Here is a 25,157-nt window from a genome sequence, read left to right on the forward strand (position 1 = left end):
TATATATATATATAATTTACACAAGTCTACATTGACAAATCAATTACCGGTCACATCAACAAGGGGTTTGTGTTATGGCAAATAAAGTTTATGAAAATTCACAGTTAATCTGCAAGTATTTTAAAGATGCAGGAATCATATTGCACATAATAAAACAGTGGATGCTGAGGAGCAGATTTACAGTGTTCCAGCTATTCCTTCACAGAATATACATTGGTCGTCGTCATCATCATCATGCAATAACTTCAAATACAGAATGGTATCATGTACCACGGTAAACAGTTACTCACAATGTAAGTTTTAAATAGAGTAGCAAAAAGCTGTTAGGTTTCTCTTTAAACCATATTTAAATTCTTAAAATACAATAAAACACTTTGATAAAATCAAACTGAATTACGGTTGTCACATAATGCTTTTAGTATTCTTCTTTGTCTTTTCCTTTCTTTTCCTTTTCATCCTGTAGTGCAGTACCAAGTTTCTTTATAAGGACCGACAAAACTTTGTCCAAAGGATCCATGACGCCGCGCTGCAGCCACTTTGGAATAGTAGTCCTCGCGTGGTGAAAGCCCAGCTTTTGGAGGATGTAGTCAACGCCAACAGGATCAATTTTTCTCCCAGTCCAGGATATTAGTCTAAAAAAAACAGTAAGCAGGGGACTTAATCTCAAACATATAAATACAGCAACTGGCATTTGTATAAACAAACATCCATTTTTACCATGGTTACTTCTGACCAACTGAAGTCCAACAGGCATTTTTTCAAACTTAATTTACACAGATGAGCTGAAGATGACCAATGGAACATCCTCTCAAAGGAAGAGGATGCTCAAGGAGGCAAAAAAACAGACTGGGCTGCCTCCAGATCATGTTTAAATTGATCTATTATTACTGCTAACACGAAATGCCAACTGTCAAGATTTGTTTCGCCTGGGTTGATATGTTGTTTGACATGTGAATGGACACTTAGGTGCTCCAGCAGTGTCAGCAGAGGTTAAAAAACAAACCAACCTTGACAAAGAGAAAAGTAATTTTCAGTGATCAAAAGTGTATCTTAAGAGCAGTGAGTTGCTGCTATACACACTATTCTTTTGTACTAAGTTTAAACTGCCATATAGCAACTGCTATACAGGGCTTTTTATTTTAAGGTGACTGCTTAAAGAAGCACTAAAACTGGAATGCTAAAAATGGAAAAGTACAAGATGAAAAACTGTGGCAGAAAGTGAATGGGCTATTGTGGGACGGAGTGAAACACAATAATCTGTGGTCCTTAATGAGTTTAATTTTACTGCATCCTAATTTTGAAGAGCCTCCAACATCTTTCATCTCATAAATTCTAATCTAGAAGTTAACTGGTGTAACAGACAATTGTGTTATCCAGCTTTTGTCATGTCCTGGAGCAGGAATCTTTCATAGCAGCCAAAGATGAATCTCTAACAGCATCCACATGACTGATCCTCTTCAGAGCTGAACAGCATCAACTTGGAAACACTTGTTTACAGGACAGTACCGACAGATCAAAAGCAAAGACAATGAGATAGCAGATAAACCTGCTTGTTACCTGAGCGTGGGTTCCAAATGCCAAGTATTGCACATAAATTCCCTCCAGTCGACTGTAGTGTAAGTAATGCTTTCCTCGGCCTCTTTGTCAGTGGAGTTGTCCTCAAGAACACCAACGGAGTTTTTCTGCCCTGGACGAGCAGCCAAAATGCGAGGAGGAAAAATTGCTGCAAAATGGAGAAAGGAAAAAAACCCACACCAGTCAGTCATGAGCATCTCACTTGAATTCTCCTTGCGCATTGTTTGAAGAAACACAGGCACAAATCGCAAAAAAAGAGGGAGCCACCTTGTGTTTCAGTTTTACAGAATTTCTGGCAAACAGTTTTGGTTTGAACAAAGTGTTATTAAAAAATATCCTATGAAAACTATAATAGACACTGGATAACACTGGAATGTCAGATTCTTCCTTCTCTCTGCCAGCCCAAAGCATCCACATACAGGGGCTTGCTTTCAAATTCATCATGGCATTCAACAAAGCATATCAAGATTCTAGTTTTGAATTTTTTTTTAGATTGACAGAATAGTCTCTGAGGAGGTGGGTGGTGGAGGAATAGTTAAGTTCAATCTTTGTTTAAAGGCATCAAGGCGACCTGAACCCAGCTCTTACTGGAGTTTAAGTCCTGGGATACCAAAAAGGAACAGCAGCTCTTCCTTCAAACAACATATTTTATAAAATAAAATCAAATCTGTGAATTTGGATTGAATTTTGATTTCAGATAGTCTGAAAACAATTTTTTGTACAAAGTTCCACCAAAAATAGTTATCTGCACCTGTTGGGACATTTTACTATAAAGTGCTTTTAGGAAAATGAGCCCTCCTAGCTCTGTTGTACACAATTACATGTAAACAGATTTTGATATGGTTAGTTATAAAATAAACTTTCAAAATACTGAATTTAATGTGTTTTACATCAGGCAAGTGTTACATTTATGCATCACATCATGTTACACCAGATGAATAAATGTTACATTTTCTGTACAGTTCAGTAATAAATGCAAACTACTACGCACAACACTGAATTTCACACACACCAGAAAAACAAAATATGTCACTTTCACTGAGGTGGTAACTCATTGTTTATAAGTACATTTCCATGTTACCTTACTCTTGTGGCAGTCTCTAAAGAAAAAAGTACAAAAATGAGAGTCTAGAGCAGGACTGCTCTGGCAAAATCTAGAAAAATCATAATTTAAGATCAGAAGTTGTAAAACTTCAAATAATCAGCTTTTAATTTCAGTCATGACATGTCACCTGATATAATATAGAATTATATAATAGTTACAGTAAATTTAACATCTGAAATAATTTTAACTATGATCAACACCTACAGTGCCATTATGATCTTTTCCAAGTCTGAAGTAATTTAGTAGGTTTTAGATACTCTTGGCAACAATTACTTTTAAAGCATTAAAGCCACTAGATGATGCCCTTCCCTTCAACATGTAGGCAATCATCGAGCACGCTCAGTCATTCAGTACTGCACTGAATTTATTCACCTTCAATCTGCAAAACCGAAAATCACTCTGTGTTTGGCACACTTCACAGATAGATATCTATCTATCTATATCTATCTCAAACTCACTTCAATTTCTTAACAAAGACCACATATTGCTTAAGAATGCACATGCCAAATTCAAATGCTGCAACTGAACATATTCACATGGAAAAGTAAAGCATTCTCAAGTCAGAAAAATGCGTCTTGAAAGAAACTCTATTGATGAAAGGACTGCAATAAAAGTAACGTAGCTTCCTAAAACAGTTTTCATCGGCATACACCATCTTAGAAAAAGAAAGTTAAACTAAGCACCGGGTGTCAAAATAGGAGCAAGACTATGCCTTAGAGTAACTAGCGCAAGCTCATCAGTAGTGGGTAAGGAAGAGACATTCAGGAGTATGTCTGTTCTCTGCAGCACTGGAGGTGACCAAATTGTTTTGGAACAACCTGCTGTACCCACACGGTGTAGCAAAGTGCCACGCAGAGATACCTGTACAGCTCCCTGCACAGCAGGGGCATGTCAGCGGACTGACGCTACGAGGTTTGTCAGCCTGTGTGCAACTACTCTGCTTCTAGTCCTACAGGAGCTGACTTAAAATCAGATCAAGTATTTCCTGAACAATGTTGCGCTTTTTGAGAAGTGCTAAAATACCTCTTGGCTTTCAGTCTAAAATAACCTGGAAAAACTTTATGTTATTGCATAGTTAATATTTCACTTACCAGCAACTGAAAGAGATAACTATAATTTCCTAGCATTAAGTCTACATTTCAAGAACATTTAGTACTACTACTGTTGATTTCAATGGAAGCAACGTCAGGCTTAACTTTTTTAAAACTAAATCAATTTTTAACAGGTCAACTCTATTAAAAAGTATGGAAGTATTTATAATCAAATAGTCTGACAACTGCAGATTGTCACATGAGCATTACCTCATAAGTAACCACTTACCCAACTTACCTTTTTCTTTTTCTTTTAGATAAGCAGATACCAAGTCATGCAGAAACATAATCAATTCAGCATCCATAGTTACACATATGTGGTCTGTAAATTCAGTTACTACACTGCATTCCACCTTTGGTTTAACACTTGTGTCTAAAAGATAAGAATAGTATCAATACACTTACAAGTACATACACTACTCATAAAAGTACACAGAATTTGAATACAAATCATTCGAAAATGACATTGCTGTTACTGAACCAGAGACTCAAAAGTGAGGAAGGACTGCAATTAACATCTGTGTTTAGCAGCCTCAGCATTTTTTTTAAACAGTTTTCCCATCAGAGTAACTTCTGGTATTTTATAAAAGATGCTGAAAATAAAGAAATACTACCAGGTAGCAACCTTGATCATCCTCAACACGAAAAGTCAACCTCGAGCAGTATCACTAGCTTGTGCTATGCTATCAATGCATGATTTTAAACAATAAGAAAAGCCGATAGCAGATTTTGCTAGTTTGGCCATTGAAAAAACAACCAAAACCCAACAGGCTGACTTACCTAGCAGTACCATCTAGGATCAGGTATGGAATAAAACCACTGCTCAGCCAAGATAAACATCTACATTAATATCTTATACCCTCAGAAGTCTTACTTCCCACCAGTTCCAACTGCAGTCTGAAGATAACGTTTTGAAAACAAAAGCATAAAAGTTAAGTTCCTATCTCGTATTCCGTTTTCCAGAATGGCCTTCCTCTCTAACATTTTAATAGAAATAAGAAAATCAACCCCCTGAAAACAACCAACCTAGCTGAAGTGTTCATATTAATTTCTCTTAGGAAGTGTTTTCTATAGTGACCAGTCTCTGGACTAGATCTTCACTCTGTCATCAGAATTCCCCCTACATTTTATTATGAAATGATATCCTTTCTTGCAGATCTACAGTAATGCTCAGAGTGAATCCTCTTATCAGCACGGTAGCTGTGTATTTCAGTCCTCATTTACGAGAAATAGCTTTGGATCAAGAAAAAACAAATTATGTTTACTGCACCTTGTAACGAAGGCTCTTGGGGCTCTTGAACATGAATAGATTTAAAATCCAGCTGCATCCTTGGCAAGGCAAAGATGGTTTCAGTTTCATGGTTGTAACTGGAACCTCCTCTGAATCCACTTAGCAAGCTTGAGCTTTTCACTGTTGTGCTGCTCTCTGGGTTGTTAGCATCAACATTTCGAAGCAGGTTTAACTCTACAGGGACAAGGGGAAATTCCTGAATTCAGTAGTCTTTATTAAAAAAGGTTCTTGTCAACATAAGGGGTGACAAATTTTCATAAAATACAGCTCATAAGATGAGGGGAGGAAATAAGTATCAGTACCATAACATCTAAGCACTTCTAAGAATCTTTGTTAGTGTTTTGGAAGCTTATAGTCCAAATTTTATTCATCTGACCACCCTATCACAACTCTGTTCTAGTAATGAGCTTTCAGTTAAGTGAGATATAGACTGTACGGGTTCAAAGTGTGCCCTTTGCATTTGAAAATATGGTAGTACTTCAAATGAAAATAAGTGTTTCTGATTAATACAAGTAACACCTAAATTCACCGAGGCAGCATCGCTGTCAGAAATCACTGTTGACCAGTAATTCAACATTGTCACAAGACTTTTACCACAGTACACATGCAACCTCATTAGAATTAGTTTTCAGTTGTTAAAATTGACAAGACATTGTAAAACTGCTGGTATGTGGTTATTAAGAAGATTATATCCTTTATCCTGCTCCCAAAAGCATGGCCACAAAAGGGCAAATAATCTCATGTTGTTGTTGTTTACATACTTAAATGCTCCAGAGGTAGCAAGACAGGGCTACATAAAAACATCTAACAGACAGGGCCTCTATTTGTCAACTTCAACCACTACATCCTGTTGTGTCTTTCAAAAGGAATAAATATTAGTACAGTATATCAATAATTTTAACTTTTTTTTTTCAAGAAACTGTCATCTGCTTATTTCTCACAATACGCCATATTCTGCTATTCGCCCTTTCACAGAAATTCTCTTGATACCATCTACTGATTCTACACTTTGTGAATGAAATAGTGACAGCTGTATTTTAAGATTTTTTAAACATCATCTTGAAAGTTTTATTTTCCAATTAACAATGATTTAAAGGTATGATTCAGAATATTTTAAAGCCTAGAAACAGCTGAAGATTGAAAAGCTTTAGGCAGATGAGTAATTTTCAAGTGTTAGTTCTAAGTGGTGGCAGAAGCCTAAAATATATTCCTACTTCAACTTAATCCATAAATCTTTCATATACAGTGTAATACATCCTCATGTTACAAGATCACAACTGGATGTGAAACAAGAACATTTTTTGCATATAGTGAAAGGGGAGAAGACTAGAACTACTGCAATGCCAGATACATAAACGTCCCGTAACGCTAACAGAACATTTTGGCTTTACTGCAGTTTACTTTCCTCAATAACAGTTCCAGCTGTTCCGCATATTGCTATGCGGTTCACCATAAGGTTCTCAAGAAGAAACAACTTCCATCATTTCAAATTCTCTTCTCCCTGCAGCCCACTTGAAATTTAGCAGCTTTTGAACAGCATAATCTGCACTGCCTGGCGAGCAGACCAATCCCCAAACTGAACGAACGAGAATCTAACCTTCGTTCCTTGTGGCTGTAACGTAATTGAACCACTCTTTCACGCTGGCAACTCCGTGGGGGGGGTTTTCATGGCGGCGCCTTGTTATCTTTGTGATTGTCGCCATAGGGCTTTCGAGGGCTCCACAGGGTTTGGTGACCATAGTGTTATGGCCCAAATGAAAGTCCAGGGTTTGCACAATATACGTGGAGTGTTCACTGGTACCTGCATTGAAGGTGTGGCCAGCGTCGGGTGAGAGAGAGGAAAGAAAAATGGGAAAAGCAGCTTGGTAAGGGTAGTAAGATTTCTCCTCTCGCTCTCCTCTCCTCACACAGTTATTTAATGTGAATAATTAGTATGCCAGTGGCATTAAAAACTTGCATAAAGCTTGCAAACAACAGAAAAATTAAATCCTCGGTAGCTACAGACAGTACAAACTTCTCAATACGAAGACAAATATAAGCAATAAGACCATCAAAATTCAGCATACAGAAACAAAGGATTACAGAAACACAGCCATGCAGTTAACAAGGCAGACAATCCACTTTGTAGGCATATTACCAGGGACATATCTAGTACATTTGATAATGTACTTTGCATCATTCCACAGATAAAGCAAACTATGGTAAAGATGGCAAAGGAACAGATTATTATTTTAGGTAAGTGGCAGATTTTGGGGAATAATCTTGATTCAGACTTAAAGAAAATAAGTTTTTCTTTCATTTCTTCTACGTATCAGTACATTGTTAAAACTCATTTAAAGGGACTTAGAGAAGTGAGGAAATGGTTTAAATTACCATCTTCCCAAACTTTCTGGGCTTCTGTCCAAAATGCAATATTGGGTTCTTCAAGGTGAAATAAAGCCCATGATTTTGAGCGGAAATTAGGTCCATGAAAACAAGCCAGCGTCATATGGTTTCCATGCAGGCTCATGGATCCTCCAAATTGCATTCCATCTTCTGGCAATGGCATCTGAAATAAGGATATATGGCACCCAGAAACCACTTTCAAAACTCCTGGCCAGTGGCGATGATGGGCTGCATCCAAGACTAGAAAAAACATGCAATAGCAAGAACAAACTTTAGGAAAGAGAAAGATACAGAAAAGATTGCTGCCTTATTTATATTTTTAATAAAACATGGAATTATGAGCAGTATTTTCTAATCTATTTCTTGGACACTGTTCCATCTTTGTGATCTAAGGTAGTTGTAGCTTACGAGTATCTGAACAAGCATAGTTGGAAATCAAGGACTCGTGTTCACAGAAATTATGGTTTAAGCTCACGATTAATAGAAAGGGAGCATCACGTCACACTTACACTGCTACTCAAAGTAGAAATGTTTTTTTATGAAATAGTTTTTAAAGTCTATTTTGAAGTCTATTTCAACTCTATTGAAACAGTTAGAAAACTGAAAAAAAAAAATAAAGATTTTTTTTATTTCTTTAAACCAAACCGCATATTTTTAACTAAAACCCGAAAATAACATGTTAGTTCCTTATTGTATCCCCTATCTAGCAGGGTACTCGAGGTATTTGCATTCTTCACTGAAAGGTTATTGCCAGACCAAATTTACAGGAAAAATGTACTGAAACAACTATGTCAAGTCAAATAGGTATACTTGCATGTATAAAGTTGCTAAGAATAATTTTTGAAATTAAAACATCCTACTTGGGAAATGTACTACATTTTTTGTACCACTTACACTGCTCATGTGAGCTTCTCTCTAAGTTGTTGGCCATTGTCTTGGGAGGAAGATAAGGAACAGGTCCCCACGTGGACAAAGCTCGCTTGCTTGTATCAAACTGCTGAGTAAAGAACTCCTGGAGTTTCATTCCTATTTTTATTAGGTCTGGTGTAGTCGATCTTGAAATCATCACTTGGAAGATATCCCATTTCAAGTCCCCATGGACAAATATCTCGCTAGATATTAAAAACAGGAAGAACATTAGCAGTTAATCTATTTCCTACTGACAATAAATAAATAAATAAATAAATCCCCAAAACAATGAACCCTTTACTTCCTAGCAGATGCTTACATTTTTGCTTAGCAATATTGGACAGAAGACGTATAGGCAAAATTTGACCTTATCAAACATTATACATTCTAAACACAGGAAGCAGTATTACCTTTTATCAGAGATGCTCGAGTCCAAAGCATTATACAGATTAATTTTCCATTCATCCTGTAGTTTAAGGTCAGCATTACTGAAGATTCCCATTAGGATGCTGGACCCCATATAGTCAACACGTGCTTCAGTAGAACCCATGGTAATTTGAATTTTATGACTGGGCTGTTGGTTTGGATGTTCAGAAATATGAGCTGAAATAGAGCCAAAGCAATGTAGAAATATAGCATTACAGATAAGAAAATAGTTTTTTCCAGCGATATCACCCTTATGCCATCCACATGATACAGAGGGACTGAGAAAGTGCTGTTTTTTTCCAGAGGCACAGAGAGGTCGTGACTCTGGGGTAACACCAGAACACCCAGCCTCTTTCCGAAGCCACTTTTGCATTTCCCAGTCCGTAAGCGCTTGTGAAATTCTAGGAGGAGCTGACACGCTATCAAATCTTTCAGTTGCTGTCTGTCCAGACAGCTGAAGGGGGCTGGAGGGTTGCACAACTAGATAGTGTAATTTTAGAGCAAGCCTGAGACCGCATCAGAAGTCTATGCCTTCCATTCAAAGTGTGTTTCGTAGTCAGAATGCACAACTAAGAATCCAAAGTTTTTATACACTAGCAGGTTCACAAAGCAAGGTACTGTGTATATTCTTTAGTTTTGGACATTTATTATCTGGAGTACATACTAATACCAGGCAGCTTTCCAACTTACCCACCATCTCCAGGGTATTAACATCTATGGTACCTCCGACAACTCCCCCTCTGGAGTCCAGCTGTGATCTTCCCAAGCCAACAGACATGCTAATTTCCCGATCTCTGCTACTACCCACCGAGAGACGACCCTGGCTTTTCAAACCACTGGTGGTCCACCTAGAACGGAGGTAAAAATACACAACAGTTTTCCAGGCTGTCAAAAGAGAAACTGAAAATGATTTACTGGAAAGCAGTAACTAACATGGCTTAGGCATATGCGACTTCAGGATTAATCATCTACCAGTATACACGAGGGGCTTCACAGTTCAAAACTGAAAAAGTTAGGATTTTAAAGCTAGAAGACAACAAGCTATTAACAGTCTGTGGGGAAAATGTTTTTTTGCCCCCCAAAATAACACTGTCTTAAAACATGCTTGATCTTGTTTTATACTTACGTAGTATTGCCCATTACATTGCTCATATTCATTTGAACATTTAATTGTTTTAGGTTCATAGCAAATACAACCAGTGTCTCCCATGGTGTCCCTTGCTGGCTTCCAGCTTTATTTGACTTATTAAATGGAGTTGATGTTTTTGAGAGAGTATCTAAACAAAAAGGAGACAAAAATTTAAATTATTCCGCATGCTACGAAAAACTGGCAGAATGTATCCATCGTACATATTACGGAAGGACACACTAACACCGTATTTAAGGAGCGCCACAAAACTACGAGTGAGGATAAGTGAGAAGTAGAGGGTTTCCAGTATGCATTGCTTTAGTTGTCATAGAAATGGACTCATTTTACACATTTATTGTACACATTTATTTTTACTAATATCCTTAAGAGAAACAATTTTTAATTTGCAGTCAGTCATGCAAGAGCATATTTTAAATTATTTAGCTGTTTAAAAATATCAGTGTATTCAGAAAATCAATTATTAGTATTTGAATATTCAGGTAGCAGTTATTTGCCCAAGTGCCAAGTCAGAATTTCAAGTATTAGGGTTTTCCTTGCTCTTCTCACAAAAATCCTGGCAATACTCTTAGGAGCCTATACAAAACTGCATTTCCTATCAACAAGCTACTCTACCAGCCATAAATCCTTCTCCAACTGTGTCTTCTCCTAAAAACTGTTCATACGTAACATCTTGCCTGCGTTCTAAACAGACAAAATACCTGTCCTTTCTTTTCTCACAGGTTTTTTTCCTAGACTGAAATAAGTACCATAATTCTAGGTTGCCCAGAGAAGCTGTGGCTGCCCTATCCCTGGAGGTGTTCAAGGCCAGGCTGGATGGGGCTTGGAGCAACCTGGGCTGGCAGGAGGTGTCCCTGCCCATGGCAGGGGGGTTGGAGCTAGATGATCTTCAAGGTCCCTTCCAACGTAAACCATTCTAAGATTCTAAATCTCCTATCTATATCTAATACCACAAACATTCCACATAGCCAGTGCTACACTGCTATAAGATACATTTGTAGTAAAAGAAATTAAAAGTTACTTTATTTCTTATATAGAAACTACCCTTATTTAGATCTCTTAGTATAAGCCCAAAGTCTCAGATTAAATGAAACACCTGACCTCACTTGTGAGCTGCGATATTGACGCTCTAAGAGTGTGGTGATTGCTTGGATGAGAAGAGAGAGCGAAGAAGATGACAATGCCATCAACTTAAGCTGGACAACTCATCTAATCCCAGCTAAACAACTCTTGCTCTAGTAAAAGAAACTGCAATTTTATAGAAAGTATGCTACCAAACTACACTTTGATTCATTCATTTCAGACATTTTCTCTAAGCCATTGAATCTCCACTCCCAGGCACAGTGGAAAAGAATATTTTACGGTTGCTTGCTACAAAAGAGTAATGACATACTTTTTTCATACAACTGATAGCAATACTTGAAAGAATCATTGTCTACTAACCTCTCTGAGGCACAGAAGAGTCAGACACACTCCTGGATCTTGTAACAGCTGGAGACTTTAAGCTATGCGATGCTGTCCCAGGTGACATACTGCTGCTTGCGCTATGTTCGCCAAAAACATTAGGTGACTGTGCCATGTGTGTAAACGAGGCAGATTGGCAGGGCTGCTCCCACGTCCTACAGTATGCTTTCCGTGATGATTCAGGAGAAAGATGCTGGCTTACCCCTTCAATTGAATCTGGTGTTCCGGGACCCGATGCTACTAGAAAAAAACCCAACAAAAAAACAGCACATGAAAGGCAGAAAAACTATTTCATTTTTATTTAATGATATCCTCCCGTATACTAAAAAGTATTTGGAGAGTATATATATTTAATTTATCATAACTAAAGGTTTTCTACTGTCTTCATTAATATAAGCTCTTCAAATAATTCAATGACCTACTGTAGAAATTTTCCATTTTTTCTTTCCAGGATTTTTTGTTAAACTTATTAGAGTGACTGCGTATGGAATAAATTATAACACATTTCTATCTTGTCACACGTGTAATAATACACAGGTAATAAATGTTGATAAAATTCCTACTACAACCCCTTGTAGGAAAAGGTTTCTCATGATAAGAAGCAGCATCTTACCTGGCAGATTTATTGTTTGATCACCTAGGAAAAGCCGTCTAGCAATGCTTCTCCTGTACCAAGCCCTTGGGAAGGCTAGAATCTCACTGAGTCGCCGCATATCATATTTAAAAGAAGCAGATCCTATATCACAGACAGCTGACAAAGAACAAGCATATACACACAATTGTAAATTCTCAGGAGTAACAGGTTTTGGTAACCAAATTAATTAATAGATGCTTAATATAGTCAAATACTCCTTTACCTAGCAGTATAGTCGCTGCTGTAATGAAAAAATAGTTATTAAAACCTGCAGTCTCCCTGAGGCATTGCCATTTCTCCAAATCCAGTATTAGATACAAACACATTTCATAAAGGCAAGATGGAACCTAAGAATATAACTGATGTTCCTACTTGTGTTTTATCTCCCTCTGGGCCACCTCATCTGAGGGCTTTAATGGCACATTAATCACAACCATTCTGCTGGTTGCCCAGTAAGTCAGGGTCCTATGTGCAGTGGGGGGAAAATAAGTAAATAACAAACAAATCTTTAAACCCCACTTTCACTTCAAGGTTCCTTGCGTATGCAGCAGTCCAGCTCTCACTCTAACTTCATAGGCACCAGGTGGCGAGGTGATGAAATTTGACAGCTAGTAACTGAACAGACGGCAGAACTACACCACCAAGTAGCCAGAATGAAGATAACACACAGCAAATACCAGATTACAACAAAAAAAAGATCCTGAAGAACACTAAGAAGGCAACCTGTGTTCTAGGAGATTCAGCTGTCATTTTTAATGGGCACAGTATATCATTTCCATAATACCACATTAAATTGTGCTACATCATCTGCTTTGATTTTTTTTTTTCTCTATGGGGAGATTGCTTGAAAACTAGACCATTTCTACTTTTCATATAAAAAAGGAAAAAAAGGCCGAGTGTCTGTAAAAGATTTTGTCCTATTCAGGTAACAAGAGAGATCTGTGAAATACCTATTATTTCGGAAGAGAGGACTATGAAAATGGGTGTTAGTGTTTACCAAACTAGGTCCAACTGAAAGCTTAACCAACTTTGGGAATAAATTTAACATAAGGTTCTATTATTATACTAGTTTATCTCTGTGCAGCCCAAAGGCTAAGCGTACACTTTTTCTTTGTGGGTTGCAGTCCCTTCAACTGGTTGTTCTAAGAAACGTAAACGTTTGGATTAACAATGCTCTTTTTGATCACCAGCAGTAAAACAGATTCACATTGGCCACGCCGAAGTTAAACGGCATATTTAGAGTTTGAGGATTTCAACCCCAAATTATTTAAGTAAGAACAGATTAGCATTACATGTTCCATCTCCTTGCCGATTATGTAGCCATATTACTGCACTGCAGTCATACAGGTTTTTGGAGTTCTCAAGAAACAGGGTTAAAAAACGAAGGGCATAGATATTGCTCAAACAACGATACTATTCAAAGACTCTAGTCTCTCAGGTACGAAGCTAATATATACTACAGGATTTTATATCTGAAGAAAAATATACATTGTGCCAGTCGGTGGAAAATGACCACTCTCTTTTGCATGCTACAAGTAGACGGCTCTCATGTAACATCTAGAGAAGTGACCGAAAGTAAGGCCTATCACTGGAACGGCAGTTCTCTGAATAGATGGGATTAAAGTGAAACAAGCATTTACCAGAAATGTTTATCAATGTAGTATCTATCTTGCTGGTAGCTTTGCTCGCAGACTGACTCTCAAAAAAGGAGGAACCTCCTGAACGCCTTATTCGTGACAGACTGACTTTCACAAACTCAAGGTTGATGCTCAAAGAATCCTTCCGGCCAGTGACCGAAGTTGGTTCCTCATCCACATTACCTAGAAATAGAAAGGAAAAAGTTCAATCTTCTATGACCTTTTCAAATCTTCAGTTCAGAAAACCATGCCAAACTTGAACAAAGTTCATTAAAGCAAACAAAAACTTGTTCTTTCTGTACCTAAGGCTCCCGATCCAGGGGTTAGAACAGTAACGGCCGATTTTTGTTTTCCAGCTCCATATGGATGGAACACGTAAAGGGAAAAGTCAGACATGCAGGCAGTAAAGCTCAGGCCCGAAGAGCTGCTGCTAGAAGTAGTCAAGTCTGACTGACTGCTGCTGTGCCGTGTTCTGCCAAGAGGGCTGCCGAGGCCAGGTGATGAACCTGAAGTCAAATTATTTTTTTGGCAAGAGTTAGTTTTAGTACGAAAGCATCTTCAAATGTGAAACAATACTGACTGTTAACAGAAATATTAAACAGACCGAATGCACATCAAATTATGTCCTTGTAGCAGCAACGTAGCTTAAATATTCTATGTATTGATGCTAGCCTTTTATAAGAGATAACTGAACTTGCTTAACTAATGCAAGAAAAACTCCAAATCTGTGCAAGTTTTTACAGGAAACTGATAGAACATGAAGCAATCCTTCTGAACTCACTAATACATAAGCGTCTAGCCTTAAGGTGTGTAAAAGCTTGTCTTCTCCTCTAATTTTAGACAACAGAACTTTATTTATATTACAAGCTGTATATAGGATAAACATTCATATTCATATTACCTGGTGCTCCAGATTTACTAACTGAATTCTTCGAGCCACTCTGTGACGTATTGACACCGATTGACACATTTTCTGATGGGTACGTTGTGCCCAATGTTTCCAGTTCTCCTCGGTTTGAAGAGAAAACAAGATCCAGGGAAGGCAACTTCAGCATACATTCAACTCTTGATACTGGCAAGCAACTGAACTTGATTTGAGAGGGCTGAAAGACAGAAAATTAAGCATTCAATGAACAAATAAGAAATACTGAAAACATCCCAAATTTGGCTTATAAAGTGCTATGTATTTAGTCTTTAAAACTAAGAAAATCACAGTCTATTCAGACTGGTTTTAGAATTAGTCGGATAAGTGCATACAAGTTGATATAGATAAATTAATTTCAAGGAATCCCTCCAACACCGGGGCTATTATTTGGACCAGTTTTTGGAAGACTTCGATACAGGAAGCCTGGATGCAGCAAAGGACATGAACATCCCTGTGTCTTCCTCCTCCCCAAGTCAAATTGTAGCTCATCTCATGCGAGAACTATACAGAATCACTTGAGCTGATGCTGAAAGCCTCAGCTCCCCTCAACACATTCTTGGCCAGATCAGTTTGTAAGTAAAAGCTGAGAGAGTCTACAGATTGTTGTGGCGAATTTTCATAGGCATTAAAAAAAAAAAAAGCACCCTTTAGAATATGTTGTTCAATTTGGGAACAGAATCAAATTTATACCAGGAAAAAATGTTGTTTGAGCAAAGCGGAAAGTATAATAGCAACATTCACATCAGGCTCAAGTGCTCTGAATCACTCTGCGGTAGCACTTTGCTCTCTGACACATATAAAAAGCCCAGACACATCAAATATTAAGCAGTGCGAATAAGGCCTTGTAGATGATAACTGCACATTCCTACATTTTCCATATAAACTGAGAAAATCTGTAATTATTATTTTTGGTTTTTATTGGTACCTATAAATGATGGCTAGGAATACTAGTTATGAAAGATATTTTCCAAAAAAGTCCAAAAGAGACATGGAAGAAATGATGATTAAAAATGCTCGCAACTTTTGTGACTTCTCAAAATAGCTCATTTCTTTGGTCTCCACAGGACTAAAATATGTCAGAGCTGCTGAAATAGTCCTATTTTATCATTACACTAGACATTAATATCTCAGAAAGGTCACTTAAAGTTATTTTTTATTTTTTAAAAAGCAAACTTAGAAGCATGGATTGTCTCAAAGACTGTGACTGGAGTTACTTATGGTACTGAATGTTGACTTAAAACCTCACCTGAACTCGTACATAAACCACCACATCGACAGGGAAGGACGAATATGCTGACGTTGAGGACGATACTAATGATGTTGTGGACTCTTCTAAGGGATCTTGTATATCAAATTGTCCCATGTCTTCATCCTGTGAACTAACAGCTTTTAACAAGTACAAGAACTCATTAGAAAGTGGAATTTAAAGGGAGGAGCAGCTCAGTGCCACCAGAAGACAAAAAAGAAAAAGCAGAGAGTACTAGAATACAAATGTGCAACTTACCTGTGTAATTCCTTTCAATGGGTGTAATTGGAATGGTTTCAAGAGCTTTCTCCAGGAAGTCCAGTAAGCACGGGCTAATCACCATTTCCTCTGGCAATGACTGGAGCGCAACCCATGCATATAGTTTAGCAGTTTTCACTCCACCACTTCCTTTTCCTTTGGCTGCAACATTTAAAAGATAAATTTGTCTAATATGATACCACGCAACAGTAACTGACTGATAAACATTGGAAGATAATTCATAACTAACAGCTGTTTCCTCTAATTCTCTGTATCATCATCTGAATAGGCATAAATCAGATCAGTTAGAAAAAATTAAACCATAAGTTTTCACCAAGAAAACTGTGCAAGAACAACTATTAGTCTGTTATGATTGACTGTAATACCATTGTGCATGCTCTTGACCAAGCACCCTTACCTCACTGTCACCACTTTGCTTTTTAAAAAACAGCACTGAAATCATACACAAACAATTCTTCCCCAAATACAAAGTAACCCAATGCATTAATATCTCAGAAAGGTCACTTCCCCAATGCAAAGTAACCACAGCTGACTGGAAATAAAAGTGGAATTAGGAAAAATATATACATGAGCCCGGGAAGAATGTCAGTTTAACCTCAGACAATACATCAAAAAATTAAAAACCATAAATGGCACGTCCTACTATATTTACGCAAAGAATAACTAAACATTCTAAACCAGTGTTTTTAAAAGCTTGGAGCTAGCCAGAGTATAAACTAATTAAAAGGTTGTCGTCTTCTAAATCTGTGGAAGAGGTTAGCATTTGGATCCACGCTTACCAAAATATAAATATGCACAGAGGGTATTTGTACTAGCTCAATTACTGTTTCTATGAAATCGAGCTATAAGAATGAATAGAGGTAAATGAAGATAATGACTTAAAATTCTCCAGGAAAAATTGACTAAATAACTAAACCAGAGCTTAAAAATCCTTTTATTTGCTAAAAACCAAGCACTGAATTTTCATTCTAAGCAAACTGTTCTGTCTAGTACCTCTGACTAGATTGTCCTATCTTGCTCTTACTGGAGACCAAAGACAGTAAGACAAGGTGGTTTCCATTCTAGAGGAAAAGTAATATAAAAAAAACAAAACAACTTGTTTCAAAACAACTCAGAACTAATAAATATTTATAAAAATACAAGGCATAAAAAAATAAATTATTTGCTATCCCTAGAGTTTTGGGAGACACTAATGTCATCATAGAAGTGCAATTTCCGTAAGCCCCCCAACAAATGTAGAGCTTGCAAATATAAAAACAAGATGACGCAGTAACTGCACATGATATGGTAAAAATTAAAAGGCAAAGATTGGAAATAGGATAGGAAAATAAAGAACAAAATTGAAAAGAAGTAGTATAAACCAAGATTACAAAACATTCAGTAATCATAAAGGGGATAGACATAAAGGAGTAAGAGCTAATGGTTCAACAGCATGGATAATTGAGGAAGGTGTCCCCATTTCACTGTTCTCTCCCAGCATCTCCGCTGGTTTTATTAAAAACCAAAAACAAACAAACAAAACAACCCCCCAAAAACCCCAAAACCACACACAACTTTTTTCACTTACTAATTTTGCCTGCTCATCAAATTTTGACTCTGTTTTTAAAGTGATATTCAAATGCCAAAGGAGAGACGAGTGAACATCTCAGAAGGTGGAGGTGCAATCTACATACCTCTAGATCTGACATGATGTAACAACAGACTCCTGCTTGAAAACAGGAATCATTGCAGATAAAAGTTTAAGTATTAGAACTCATATTACTCCATTCTTATTTAAGTGCCTGCAACAGTTGAGGACACTAGTCTGGTATTTTGATTAATACAAGTAGGTCTAATCAGCTGCTTCAGTACTACAAGAAATAACCCAGTTCCAGAAAGCAATAATTTACACATTACTTAAGCGGCAGAAGGCACTTAAAAGCTGAAAGTATTCCTTGAATAGTGTAATGTAGGCACATAAGGATTCATCTGATTTCTTTTCTTCTTGGATTATGAAGAATAAAGTAGCCAGCAATCACGTTTTATACAGATACTTCAACTTTGCTTTCCAGTAATAAGCATTGTTTTGTGAAATGAAAAGAGGGAGAAGGCAGTGACAGCCCATGACTGGGATATGGCAGCTATGACAGAAATATTACTGAGACTTGTTTGGCACGAGATTTCTAAAAATGTAGCCTTATGAACTGCATTCACGCTTCTGGGATCGGGTTTCTGCAGCCAAAGTTAAGATTTGATAAATACAGTGCTTCAGGTAATGCGCAGACAGATCTAAAGGTAGTAGATTACACGGAGAGAAGATACATATCCATGACAGTTTTAGAAGGTTATTGTCTATAAGTACCTGATGGGATGGGTGGGGGTTGGGGAGGAAGTAAGGTGTTAGTCTTGCTGTGGATAGTGCTAGATAAAGGAGGAGATGTGGCAGTATCTTTCATACCATACAGCTTGGACTCTTTGGAAAGGGTTCTTGGCAAAGAGGATCCTCGAGAAGTATTTGGCGATTCAGTCTTTAAAGTCTTAGAGTTGTAGTGCAACTGGAAAGTGAAGAAAGATCAATTTACTTCATACAAGTAGCTCAATTTCTATACACAAGTTTGGTGTCACTCCTTCCCTTCAGTTTTTTTTCCCCCCATTATTTATAAAGATGCCGTTGTAAGATATGTTACATTCCAATTCATGTTCTACAGATAGAGCCCGTGCACTGTAATCTTTGTACAAAACATGAGATAAATTAATACACTATATATAAAAAAAATAAAAATCAAGGAAACACAGAGAAATAGAGGAAATGAACTGCTTAGGAACGATGCCTAAGGCATGCTCCTCCGCTCTGTTACGTTGTACACATCCTATGCCACCAACTCTTTGCTCCTGTCCACATCAGTTGCTTTCTGTCTTAACTGCCTGGTGGAGCTATTCCACTGCTGAATGCAGGCGTACAGGAAGTTGCATATAAAATAATAAAATATCCCAGGAGTTCACACCTCCTATATGTGCATAATACACTATCAATGAAAATACAGAAAATAACAAAGGCTGTAGAGAATGTTGAGCTATTCCTAAATTTGACTAAAAGCAAGGGGCAGGACCTGAGGCATAACTGTTGTTCCTGAAGATAGCCTGGGATACTGGAAAATGGGCACACATAGCCCTTCCGCATTGAAAGACTAGAAAAGCCAGGCCGTTTCAAGTGAAGAACACTTGATTTATGGCATTGCCTCAACTGAACTGCACGAAGTTTCCATGCAGCAGTGACCCATTTCTCCTGTTCTTACTCCAAAGGATTTCAAATCGCAAATACAAGAATATTTGTGTTGAGACCCTTTCTTCCTAGGATATAGAAACAATGATTAAAAAACCAAAGGGGTGTACAGTTTGACAGTGTTTGAGAGAACATTGTCTTATAAAAATAGTTTTTATACCAAGATTCTGGCTGCTATAATAAGCAACACAGAAGACACAGTAAGAGAGCTTTATGTGTTAGTGGGTGAACTACTAAGCTGCCCTCTACATGAATTACTGACAGTGAACAGACCTTCCTTTATTTAAAAAGGGTATACAATACGAACTACCTGTCAGAGACAAAAATATCTAATTTTCGACACCAAAATATTAATACAACTGATTTCTTTTCATTATATAATATCACATACACCGTTTGTTATGGAGTGTCACTTGACATAGTTGTATTTTTGATGGTACATGTAAGATTTTTTTTTTCCTCCCCTAAGAAAACGAGGGTAAGAGCATTTATTGGTTTTCAGCGTAGTAGTACAGAAATTGTTATTCCTATTTTAGCAGTATCTACATAACTGAAAAGAGATTTTGCCGAGGTGCTCTGTATATACGAACTTGTACATGCTATAACAATGTATTTGCTTTGAAATCATATTTGAGCAGAGAGAAAGAGCAAGTGCTTCCCTGCTGAGTTTATACACTCCTTTTACCTTTACATCCACCCCGGGAATATAAAACACTGTTGTTTCCACATCACTTGATTTTGTCTGTAGAGATGATGGCACTTTCTTGCCAGCAAGTAAGTGAGTAGTAGATGCATAGTTAGTTTGAAATTTCTTCTTTTTTGAAGGAGACTCTTGATCCAAACTTCTGGAACTCCGATCGTAGCTCCTAAAACAAATGCACTGCATGTCAGTAAAGCAAGCTTAATACTCATATTAATAAGAGTATATTTTCTAGTGTTAAGTAACCTAGAGATGTCTAAAACGAATTTGTAATATCAACTATACAGGGAAGCATTTCAATCTTTGCTTTACTCTTTAGTTTCTGTGACCTCTACTCCCTTTCTCTCTGCCCACTCTGGTTTTGCCATTTTCATTATGTGATTATTTCAGGCAGTAAAATCTACAAAATTATCATTATGTCATTAGAGAAACACCTTCCAATTCTCTGTACTCTTACAGTCAAGTTCACCTACATTACCCAATGGGATCTGTGAAAACTCCTTGATACGCAGAAAACACTTCGCAATTTTCCTTCTCTGCTGTAAAGCCTGTCTTCGTATAAATTCTTAAAAGACTCGTGTTCTTCTGTATCAGTTCTTAGAAAAAAGCGTCTTGGAAAGACAGAAACCAAGTTCATTTCTAATTACAGATCTGCTATGTATACCTCTCAGTAAGAAAAAGCCCTCAGAGATCAAGAGAAAACACACTAGCAGCGCCACTATTAGTCAAACCATTATGTGGATTCACTAAATTGTAAAGTTTCTTCTTTGGATTATTTCTTTTTCAGCCTCCAAGTGCTTTGAAAGCCTAGTATTTTGTTTATGAAAGACAAAACATGATTTAAAAAATAAAATCAGAAGAGAGGCACATGATGATCTTTGCTAAACAATCGCAATGCCTCACGCCACACTCGGACATAACAATTGCAACTTACGGGGATGCTATGAAGTAGTGATAATTACAACGAATACAGTGATGTTAAACTAATGCATACATCTTCTATGCTTTTCAGACAGGTCGGTGCTGAAGAGTCATTAATTATTGCACATATGGTCATAACTTCAGCGATGGAAACATCAGATGGACATAACAGCTAAAGTCGAATAAAGTACTCGGTAGCCTTAGGAAGAACAGGGTAAAGTAACACATTTCTTACCTTCGTAAACTAATGTCATCATGTTCTTGCTGAAGCATTGTAGGGTGCAGTACACATTTTCCACAATCAATTTCAACCCTGATATCAAGTTCAAAGTCAATATTTCTCTCCGTGGTCGTGCCAGTCACGCTTCTGTTGGCAGGCGTTGTGGGCCAGCGCTCAGTGAACAGTTGGTGGACAGCAGCGAAACCAGTTGCTTTCTTGCGAGAGGTACTCCTGCACGGGCACAATCGTGGGTTAGATATTAGCGTGACGTTTAGCTGAACGCATGGTTGGAGGTATTCTTAGGTTATGTCCACACTCAGTGTATAATCTTTTAAGAACAGAAAAGTTCTTGGAAGGAAAAGGCCTTATCTGATACACAGCAATACAGTGATCTATCTTCTATTAACACATCACTAAGTATCCTTTCTTCGTATAGGGTACTACAAAGAACTAAGGCTTTTAAATTTAATTCTCAATCAAGAAAAGGAACAAAAAGATAATACAATATTTTTGTATTTGTAAATATTTCTATTATTACATGCACTTTGTGGCGGTATAATCACTGGATAAAACAAAGTTATACTGTATTTCCCAAATCTGTCATTTGGACCCACTAAAACCTGCCCCGTGTCTCAAAGAACTCCCTTTCCAAGTTCTTTTATTCTGTTCCAAGCCCTGAAATTTCTAACAGTTGCCTCCTTTTCAGATCAGAATTCGTCCTTCCCTCAGTCACCTCTGCCGAACACAACCTCCCCCCGGCCTTCCACATACACACTTCAGGCAAAATTCAATCCTTCATCAGATTCTGTAGCTTTAAAGTCAGTATTTCAAGTGTATTTTCTTGATTTCTGTGTTCTTCCTGAGGACCATTACTTACGGTGGTTTCCGATAAAAATACGTCCTCTCTCTTTCATGGTCATCCTCCTTCTCAGAGTCCTCGCTGCTTGATGATAAGCTGTCATCCCGGCGTCCTTCTTCAGGCTGGAAGGGAATGCCGGGTGAGAAGACTACTGGAGTTTTGGGTGAACCAAATACCGAGCATGAGCCTTCACTAGTAGATGAGTAATGGGAGGGACCATCAATAGTTACAGACAAAAGGTCCATTTCTGTCTCCTCTGGAAACTGATTATAAAGAAACAAAAAGATATTAAATTTCCACAGATTTCGTTTCCATCAAGAAAGCATTAGATAGCTCTGGAAATAAAAAAGCAAGAGTGCTATGAGAAACTCTCACTCCCAAGCTCCTCGTAAGACAGAGACAGCAGGTGTAGAAATTGCAAGATGGATTACGAAAAAGAAAGAAGTGAAAGCTTGGTGGGGAGACGTTTGCCATTGCCTAGTGATCGAGCTCAGTCTGTTAGCTAATTACGCATCATGCTCTGACCGATTCGCACCATCAGAAGGAACGGAAACACTTCATTTCAATTAAAAAAAAATATTTTGAAAGAAAAGAACCAAAAGAGAGGAAAAATCACCGTCAACCTTGTAAAGGGGCTGAGGCGCCCAGGAGCGTTAGTGAGGCGTGCATGCAGAGTGCTAACACAGAATGTACGGCAGCAGTTCGCAGTTCTGAGCTGCGCTCTTGGGTACACGTGCTTTAGCACCAAATGAACATCAGGCCGAATTGCCACAAGGGGCCTCCCGTTTCCTCACATAAAGCACGACACAAGCAGCACACAAGCAATTTTTGAACATCAACTTCTTAAAATGCCAGTTGAAACATCTAGAAGTGTGATTCAACACCAGCAATGTTACTATGCAACTATGCAATGTTACTGTAGAGCTACAGAGTTGTCGTCTGCAAATTCAAATTAAAGCTGTGCTGAAGAACTGGCATTATGATGTCAGTGAGGTATTATTTTTTAAAAAATATTACGTTTAACACCTCCCTGAGTGTTGACAGCATTTTGCTATGCCAACAAAACGTAAGCTAACTGTGCTTATATATAAACAACAAAAAAAGGTAGGATAGCTTTTCAGTGTGAACATATTTAAATGTGCACAACACATTTCTATGTTTTATTTCCACGTCTCTCTCAAAATATAAGAATTCATTTCCTGGGAACATGACATGAGTTGGAAAGGAAAAAAGGTACATTACTATCGCTTGAGTTTATTTCGGGTTTTTTGTTTGTTCTCGTTTTGCTTTTGTTGGGCTTTTAGGTTGTTTTTTTCTTTAAGAAAAAAAATGATCTTTAAAAAATATATCTAGGGAAAATAGTAAAGCAGTCAAAAAACTCCACCATTTTTTCTCTGGGTCTTAAGTTTTGACACGTTCCCTACTCACTATTATTTGAAAATGTCTTACTCTGCATTAAATATAGGAATTCCAACAGAAATAAAGTGTGAGAAGAGGTCCTCCCACCTAGCAATTATTTTGTACTGGTGTTGATGCCTGCAGTCTTGGAACACAAAGTAACAGATGAAGACACCTGCACACACACTAAAATCCTCTTCTAAAGCACATTTCTAAGCTAGACTTACGTCATTTTACATCAGCCTTGATCAAGGTCTTCATAAATATACAAACAAAATTCCATTCATTCATTTTACAAAAACTACCGAGTTTTAGGTCTACAGTGTAGTGTAGAAACACTCTGGAAAGTTAATCAACAACCAATGATGATGTTCTGCTTACTTTACGTATTTAAATTTAAATATTTTCAAATTTGATATACATTCTGTTTAGCTGAGAGCAAAAGAGATGAAACATTGAAAAGCAGCCCCTGGTGAGATAAATTAGTTGTCTGGCAAAGAATATTTGCTGCTTCTCAGAAATACCTGAAAATACCCTTCCCCTGGACAGCTGGATTGTTGTGCAATCCCCAAAGCTGTTTTATTCAACTTAATTAGAAGTGGGAAAAAAAAATAAAATTAAAACAATTACAATAATCTCAGCCATGCAAAACCAACACACTAGGAACATTTTAAAAGTGAGAAAACGTAGCAATAAACAAAACCAAAGATTCAACGATCCATTTCAAACACACAGAAGGATGTACCTGTAGGGCTACAGCTAACTGACTAATACCCATTTCCAAAACTCTAAATATGTTCAAAACCAAAATATTCTCGGTGAGTTTTTTGCACACTTCTGATAAAAATAAAACAACTGTATTACCACTCGGTGTGTCAGCCTAAAGTAATACCATTTTCAAGTATTTTTCCCTAACGTTTCAATTAATTTCTGTGTTTTAAGAAACCAAAATACATGTCTTCTACCAAAACAAATCTATCTCCCAAAACCACATCCATAATTTGAGGCACATATACACAGTGAAAGACACACAAAAACATACAAGTAATTCAAGTCTGCCTAGGTATACCTATCTCATGAACTTGTGACCAAATGGCACAGGACGTATAGTTATATGGCATATAAAGTAGTTCTTACAGAATCCTGTATGTTGAAAGTTACTCTTGGCCCAGGAGATGCGGCATCGACACGGATATCTGGGAGGTCTTCACTATCTCCAAGCCGAGAGCTATAAGCAAAACCAAAACACAACAGTTTGAGTTTTACTGCAGGATTTTTCACTCCTACAAACACTGCACAAATATAAGGCAATAAAAAAGTACAGTCAGTATTTACGATTTTATTATGGAAGAAAGTATAAAATCATAATTGAAGCACTTAGGATATGTGAAAAGGAAAAAGGAAGGGGAGAAGGAACGAGAAGGAAGCTACACATTACCTGGCTAATAGACTATTGCTAACCAATCTCTGTGTATTTCTTTATGACCGAACAAGCAGAAATTATAGAAAAATAAGATATTTGGGACATTAAGCAAGTTGGCAGATTATATATTCCCTAATGCAAATGAAATGAATGATTTGATTCTTCAGCCTTATAGCACATGCATACTACTTTTCATTCAAACCAAAGTACTCATTAAGTTTTTCAGAACTTTGTGCTTTTCATAAAGCAACAGAAAAGCC

The 25,157-nt window shown here is 37.4% G+C and overlaps 1 protein-coding gene across 1 annotated transcript in view; it reads right to left on the reverse strand.

The window, feature by feature from the left end:
* Window positions 1-25,157, reverse strand: part of KIAA1109 (KIAA1109 ortholog) — a 111,982-nt gene continuing 86,825 nt past the window's right edge. The window contains exons 63-84 of the mRNA XM_009887870.1: window positions 24,612-24,702; window positions 22,095-22,339; window positions 21,233-21,448; window positions 20,062-20,242; window positions 18,456-18,648; window positions 16,094-16,255; window positions 15,836-15,975; window positions 14,566-14,767; window positions 13,967-14,170; window positions 13,668-13,847; window positions 12,007-12,144; window positions 11,373-11,630; window positions 9,909-10,059; window positions 9,473-9,630; window positions 8,767-8,959; window positions 8,342-8,559; window positions 7,436-7,687; window positions 6,660-6,863; window positions 5,042-5,236; window positions 4,010-4,144; window positions 1,558-1,723; window positions 1-632 (exon numbers count right to left, since the gene is read on the reverse strand). Coding sequence (XP_009886172.1) covers window positions 416-632; window positions 1,558-1,723; window positions 4,010-4,144; window positions 5,042-5,236; window positions 6,660-6,863; window positions 7,436-7,687; window positions 8,342-8,559; window positions 8,767-8,959; window positions 9,473-9,630; window positions 9,909-10,059; window positions 11,373-11,630; window positions 12,007-12,144; window positions 13,668-13,847; window positions 13,967-14,170; window positions 14,566-14,767; window positions 15,836-15,975; window positions 16,094-16,255; window positions 18,456-18,648; window positions 20,062-20,242; window positions 21,233-21,448; window positions 22,095-22,339; window positions 24,612-24,702 — 4,099 coding nt within the window. The 3' untranslated portion in view covers window positions 1-415. The remainder of the gene's footprint in view (window positions 633-1,557; window positions 1,724-4,009; window positions 4,145-5,041; window positions 5,237-6,659; window positions 6,864-7,435; window positions 7,688-8,341; window positions 8,560-8,766; window positions 8,960-9,472; window positions 9,631-9,908; window positions 10,060-11,372; window positions 11,631-12,006; window positions 12,145-13,667; window positions 13,848-13,966; window positions 14,171-14,565; window positions 14,768-15,835; window positions 15,976-16,093; window positions 16,256-18,455; window positions 18,649-20,061; window positions 20,243-21,232; window positions 21,449-22,094; window positions 22,340-24,611; window positions 24,703-25,157) is intronic.

Source organism: Charadrius vociferus, unplaced genomic scaffold (assembly GCF_000708025.1).
Source record: "Charadrius vociferus isolate BGI_N301 unplaced genomic scaffold, ASM70802v2 scaffold806, whole genome shotgun sequence".
Classification (NCBI taxonomy): domain Eukaryota; kingdom Metazoa; phylum Chordata; class Aves; order Charadriiformes; family Charadriidae; genus Charadrius; species Charadrius vociferus.